The following is a 6,237-nucleotide window of genomic DNA, read 5'->3' as shown; positions in this document are numbered from 1 at the left end:
TTTTTTTTGTTTTGCACTTAAGTGTTTATAAATAAACATTCTTCTTTATTCTTGTGAACCACATACCAAAGCGGTCACATGGTTTTCACCCGAATGTAGTTTTGGACGTCAAATATCACGTTGTTTTCCCCAAAACTAATCAAGTGTTGTTTTCTCGAAACACAAGCTTCAAAGCTTCTGTGTCGAATGTCACATCACTAATACGAGGAAATCAGAGCTTATCAGGCCAGTACGTGAATAAAGCATGAAATCTCTTAACACGGCAGAGTGGATTTTATAAAAAGCCAACTTTCACCACTGAATAATAACATGCGAAATGATAAAAAAGTGATAGTCTTAATATAGATTCAGAGTTTATAGGCTACCTATGCATTACTCTAATGCCATCACTATTGGTTTCTCTGTATGCTCTGGGTGAGAGCAAATAATTTTGCTGTTATTTTTAAATCTGTTTTGTTTTACATTTTTATTAATGCATATTGTTCATTTCATTTTTTTCCCCCAAAGAAAATCATAGTTTGTTTGATTTCTCTTTTTTTTTTTTTTTTTTTTAAAAAAAAACCATTCTTGGTAACGTTTGTAAATAAATCAAAATATACATTTTGTGTATGTGTCATACGTGTTATTTTTTAAGTGCTTTTTTTATTTTTGTGTAATCATTTTTTGTGGGTTAGAGCATGTGACTACAAAATTACTTGAAAATACCCCTCCCTAATATCTACAATGGTATTTGTAACTAAAAACCAAAATGACAGCCACATACAGTAAGCCATTGCAACATAAACAAAAATTACTGAGTGCACTTTAAACTTGATGGCATGAGGAAACATGCCTGACTCCAAAAAATTCACATTATTAGCAAAGTCTCAATTGGGGTAAGTATTATAGGTGACCATTTAGAATAAACAGAAAGTTATTTTATTGTGAATAAACACTAAATAAAACTTTCAATAAGAATATTTCTTCAGTGTGACAAGTTTTATATATTTTAGGAAAAATGTCAGACAGACAGTAAACAACTAAAGTGGTAAACAACAAGAAAGTAAACAAACTAAAGTGCTCATCGGTACTAACCAACTTTGGGCACATACAAATGACAGTTTGCAGTATATTTTCTATGCATATAATGCATATACCTCCTATTTTTTCTTTTTTTGCTGTTTGATCATTTTTCTTCGCTTTATGATCATGTCATGAAGTTTTTCTAGTCCCTCTTTGAGTCCATCACCAATGATAGCACAGGTTGGCTGCAGGTGCCATGGCGTGGTGGGTCCCAGTTCATTGAGTGCCAGCATGGTCTCTATCTGTGATAGCGACAGAGCCTGTCTTAAGTCCTGCTTGTTAGCAATAATCAACACAGGCACTCCTTGGTTTTCAGAGGAGCGGGCAATTTTGTAAAGCTCTGTTTTAGCCTCTTCCATTCTCTCGGAGTCCAGAGAGTCAACGACAAACACAATACCATCCGCGCAGCGAGTATAAGACTTCCAGAGAGGACGCAATTTCTCCTGGCCACCAATGTCCCAAAAGTGAAAATTCACTGTTCGTGAATCCCCAACAGATACTTTGACTTTCTCTGCATTGAAACCTTTGGTAGGGACAGTATTGACAAACTCATTGAACTGGAGACGGTACAGCACAGTGGTTTTGCCTGCAGAGTCCAGACCCAGAATAGCGATGTGCAGAGAATTATAGAACGGAAGACTGGAGAGAAAGTTGTGTTGCTCTGATATTCCGTTCCCCATTTCCCTCAGGAGTATGAAAGCAATAAGAGATTAGAATGTAGTTTCATGTGTCCAAAGTCCAATGTCCACAATACTAGCCTAGGAAGTTAAGGAACAAGGTCATCACCTAAATTGTACATTCAGGCAAAGTTATAAATGCTATATAGCTTATATATATATATATATATATATATATATATATATATATATATATATATATATATATTATATATATATATACACTGCCAGTACTATTTTTGGACTCATCAATGCATTTTAGAATTACACAAATTATGGGGATTAAGTATGCACCAAAAATTGTTTGGTGCATATCAAAACTAATTTATATTTTAGCTTCTTCAAAGTAGTAGTGACTCTACTTGCATAGATTTTCACAATCTAGGCATTCTTTTGACCAACTTCATGAGGTGTTACCTGAGACGATTTTAAACAGTAGGCTATAGAAAGAGTTTGCATATATTCTGGGCACATGTGTCCATTTTAAAAAAAAAAAATCGTTTTCTAAAGAAAATCATGCATAGGCATATGTATGAAAGCATGCATACGTCAAACGTGTATTTGTCTAAAAAAATAATTTCAAGCAAGTAAGCATGAGCATTTAGATCTGTCAAGTAAATATATATGTAACCTAATAATTAAAGTACTAAAGCAGTAAGACCCCGACAAAGCATAGTAATTAAAAATAATAATAATAATAAAACGTAACAAACCTTTTAGAAAGTCGGCATAGTGCAATGACGCAATATTTCCGAGGAACAGAGATATGGAGTGAAAATATTATGACAATAAAAGTGATGTTGCGTCAAGCGAGATCAGCTATTTCTGCTGACGCCACGAGGGCGCCAAAAGGGCGTTTAATTTCTCTGAAAGTTACTCGCGTCCACCTGTTGAACTGAGACTTCATCTGAATTGAAAAAGATGACACGCAAAGCTATGATTACTCACGTTACCTGTTTACATTTATAGTGAACTAACATAACAGCAGCTATGGATATCTGTGACTTAAGCGCGTGAACCGCAGCCCACGCCTTAGGCTGATACACTGAATAAGCGAAACAATTTTTTTTCTTCTTCTTCTTCTTTTTTCTTACCGTTGTCGCTCACTCAACTTTCCATTTACACTTCAGACTTCATGAGCATTCATTCTGCTCACTGGTCACCCAAGCGCGAGCCTGCACGCACGAACGCCAGCAACAGCTCATTTGTTTACCTTTAAAATGATTGGTCAATGGAGGGCACGCGCTCAAAATGAATATAAATAAACAACAGCAGTCATTTCTACTACTTTGTAAAGATAAGGCTACAAAAACAGTTTAGCATTATAAAAAAAGTTTCGTTTAGCATTATAAATACTTAATACGTAAGAACTCGTTTTTTGTTTTTGTTTTTATTCCTCATACCACACCATCTCTTAGCCTGAAAGTATAAACAATGTAAAGAATAGCAAATTTCTAAGGAATAAAGTCCTTGTTTTATTTCTCGAATAAGCATGTCTTTATGTTCTTATTTTTCTGGTCCCAGAGAATACTTTCCTATTTATTACATCTGTTTAATGTAATTTATTATTATGATTATTATTATTATTTCCTCTCAAACATTTTGATTGTAATGTGCTTTTATATTTTTGTACTTTATTTGTATATGCAATTAAAAAAAACAAGATAGTAAAACCAATATTTGTTTGTTTATTTTTACTCTTCATTTATTAACTGATCACACATGGTTCTAACAATTTCTTTAGTGTGTTCTAATCATCTTAGGATCATGAGGAGGTCTCCTGAAGCATTATTGTTAGGCTTTTTTAGAGCCTTTTTGCTATGACAGAGCACAAAATAATGTATTATGTGTCATAACAGGTTCATTTCCTCAAGGAGTTGGTCAACTTTTCTTCAACTCGATCCATAAAGGCACTATACACTCCTCTTCTGCGCCGATGTCTCTGTAACAATAGAGGGGGGAGAAAATGCTTTCCAAAAAAGGTTTTTAAGAAATACTTGGTCATTGGCAGAGCTTAGATATAAGTCTTCTCAGAACGCTTACTGTATAAGATGCAGATTTTGTTGGCCATGTCGTCTTTGGTAGTATCAACCTTGGGTCCCATTTAAGCTCTGCGGGTTTGAAAGTGTCAATTTTACATACTTTGTCTCGCTCAGAAGGGTTCAGGTCAGGTTGGCTTCCAGTGTCTGTGGACACCAAACAAAAAAGTGCAAAGCTTATATCAGTGATACATTGTCATTCTACTTGGTGATTTCAAATCCATGTTGTAGCTGACCTTGGTTCTCTAAACACATATAAAATGAATATACTGCAAACAACGACCTACTAAGTTTTTTTGGCTTGCTTTCTAGTAAAAAAATTACTAAGATAACATTAACAAAGATTAATGCTTAAAACAAGAAAACAAACTGTTAATGGATTAAGGAAAACAAACAATGTTCAAAATATATTTTTGAAAACAAATCTTAATATCATATGCAATTTTGCTTGTCCACTAAATGTATCTTGATTTGGGTGTTTAAATGTTTTTAGAAGACACAAATACTGATTAAAATATGCTTTTTTTCAAATTATGTATTATAAAATTGATGCTTGCTTGCATATAGTGCTTGCAGTGGCACTATATGCATAGGCACTATATGCAATACTGTTTGTGCCAACTGAATTTTCAAGCTTCTTAACCAGTCAAACAGTGTAAATCTTATTGTTGGAAAAATAATTGACATGTCCACTTCCAGTCAGTGATTTTATGTTTTAATACATAATGAAAATGGCATGTTTACCTGGTCTAAGGTACTGTGACTTAAAGATCAAACATCCTGGGCCCTTTTCCAAAGAGGTCACCATATCATGCATGCCCTCAGCACACTGCAATCAGACAAGAGGGATGTACATTTCCAATGAAGGCTGTCATCTAGTGTCCATATAGTGCAATGCAGATAATATGAGCAATTATGCTATTAGAAACTTACAGGTCTAAAGTTGTGAGGCTTTGGATTTTTGTAAGGCCCCATAGGGTACTTCCCTGTTCTCACAAACTGCAGCTTTGACTCTGTTGAGCCGGGTGGTTTGTAGCATGTGTTAAATGGGTGTGTTTTATGTCTCTTCTGCTCAAGTCCAGGCAACATTAAAGGAGTCACTTTATTAACCTTTTCCAAGATGAAGGATTTTTCATCCAAACTACTTTTTGTTTTAAAAAGGTGCAGGTTTTTTCTCTTGATCCGTGGTAAACTCAAAGATCTGTACAACTTGGGGGTGAAGTCAGGGGCTTTTATGTTCCATGGATCAGGTTGAACCACTGATTGTGGTGGAATGAGTCCACAACTACGACTTGAGATCAAGTTTTTAGTGGCAGAAAAGAGCAGTTTTCTTCTGAATTGAACAGACTCGAGTGGATTCATTGTGTATCTGCTGCATCCTATGTCCTGAGGATTAATCTGAGACCAAAAATTTGATATAACATACTCTACAATGCATAATATTTTCAGTGGAACAGCTATTTCATGTTATTGCTGTGAAGTAAGTAAAGCCAATATATACGCAAACGTAAGGACAAGATGCTGACTTTCTATGCATTTTAGGGTTACAGGATAACCACTAAAAATAATTACAAGCAACCCGACATTTCTAAGGAGTGAGCACTTAAAAGCAATGCAAACCTACCTTTCTTACAGCCCAGTGGCCTGTCAATCAGTCATGGCTAAAAGACAGCGAAGAGTTCAAATCTCTGTGTTTAAACAAAAAATTACACCATCTCAGCATGGTGCATGGGATACAACAAAAAGAGGTTGCCAGGCAGCCAGAGTTTCAAGTTCTCATTCAAAAACTCTGCATGTAGACAGAGCAGAGCAGGGACATTGTTGAGGAAACAAAGGGACACCTTAGCAACCATCAAACTATGAATTAAACCACTTTAAGTTTGGGAAGCCTACCAGATCCTTTTAATTGCATGGGATACCTGAGTTATATCTTCAATCTTTATAACTTTATCAATTAATTAATATAAATCACCTTTACCATATGCGTGTGTGTGTGAAAAACAGATGTATCTTTTATTCTTTCTAAAGGCATTTTGCATTTGAACTTTTTAGATTGCATTGCATTTTAAATTCACAATTGCATTAATTCATTCAAGCTCTTGTATGTTGTAAGCTGAATTTGTGTTTTGAACTAAGATGACGCATGAAGGTCAAATTGTACTTTCAAATCCAAACCAGCAGAGGTCAGCAAACAGCTTATTCATCTCTCTCTCTCTCTCTCTCTCTCTCTCTCTCTCTCTCTCTCTCTCTCTATCTCTCTCTCTCTCTCTCTCTCTCTCTCTCTCTCTCTCTCTATCTCTCTCTCTCTCTATCTATCTCTCTCTATCTCTCTATCTCTCTCTCTTTTAACTTATATTTCCATATATTTTATTTCCAATATAACATTTCATTCTATTAAATGTCTAAAAAATGTAAAACAAATTTAACAACTACTTAGGGCAAAGCATAAACTGTTATAA

At 35.0% G+C, this 6,237-nt stretch overlaps 2 protein-coding genes across 3 annotated transcripts; both read right to left on the bottom strand.

The window, feature by feature from the left end:
- Positions 1 to 644: 644 nt before the first annotated feature.
- LOC127631469 (ADP-ribosylation factor-like protein 4A) lies at positions 645 to 2,946 on the bottom strand. Of its 2 annotated transcripts, none has more exons than XM_052109590.1 (2): positions 2,834 to 2,946; positions 645 to 1,820 (listed from the first exon to the last, which is right to left on the bottom strand). In XM_052109590.1, exon 2 carries the CDS (start codon positions 1,740 to 1,742, stop codon positions 1,140 to 1,142), a length of 603 nt encoding a protein of 200 aa, XP_051965550.1. In that variant the 5' UTR covers positions 1,743 to 1,820; positions 2,834 to 2,946; the 3' UTR covers positions 645 to 1,139. The 2 variants fall into 2 exon arrangements, with proteins under 2 accessions (XP_051965550.1, XP_051965549.1); XM_052109589.1 differs by lacking the exon at positions 2,834 to 2,946 and adding an exon at positions 2,453 to 2,820.
- A 524-nt stretch (positions 2,947 to 3,470) lies between these two features.
- Positions 3,471 to 5,486, bottom strand: si:dkey-30e9.6 (uncharacterized protein LOC564083 homolog). The gene is made up of 5 exons (XM_052109588.1): positions 5,403 to 5,486; positions 4,712 to 5,176; positions 4,523 to 4,607; positions 3,783 to 3,925; positions 3,471 to 3,681 (listed from the first exon to the last, which is right to left on the bottom strand). The coding sequence occupies exons 2-5, from the start codon at positions 5,138 to 5,140 to the stop codon at positions 3,601 to 3,603; spliced, it is 738 nt and encodes a 245-aa protein (XP_051965548.1). The 5' UTR covers positions 5,141 to 5,176; positions 5,403 to 5,486; the 3' UTR covers positions 3,471 to 3,600.
- Between the last annotated feature and the right edge of the window lie 751 nt (positions 5,487 to 6,237).

Source organism: Xyrauchen texanus, chromosome 38 (genome assembly GCF_025860055.1).
Source record: "Xyrauchen texanus isolate HMW12.3.18 chromosome 38, RBS_HiC_50CHRs, whole genome shotgun sequence".
In the NCBI taxonomy this organism is placed as follows: Eukaryota; Metazoa; Chordata; class Actinopteri; order Cypriniformes; family Catostomidae; genus Xyrauchen; species Xyrauchen texanus.
Note: the sequence above shows the minus strand (reverse complement) of the source record. Positions and strands in the feature narration are given on the sequence as shown.

Bases quoted from the DNA above. Each gene is read 5' to 3' on its own strand.
- LOC127631469 (XM_052109590.1), bottom strand. From the start codon at position 1,742: ATGGGGAACGGAATATCAGAGCAACACAACTTTCTCTCCAGTCTTCCG.
- si:dkey-30e9.6 (XM_052109588.1), bottom strand. From the start codon at position 5,140: ATGAATCCACTCGAGTCTGTTCAATTCAGAAGAAAACTGCTCTTTTCT. The intron at 3,926-4,522 runs GTAAACATGCCA...TGGTGTCCACAG, and splicing joins GTCACAGTACCTTAGACCAG to ACACTGGAAGCCAACCTGAC. The intron at 3,682-3,782 runs GTAAGCGTTCTG...CTATTGTTACAG, and splicing joins CAAAATCTGCATCTTATACA to AGACATCGGCGCAGAAGAGG.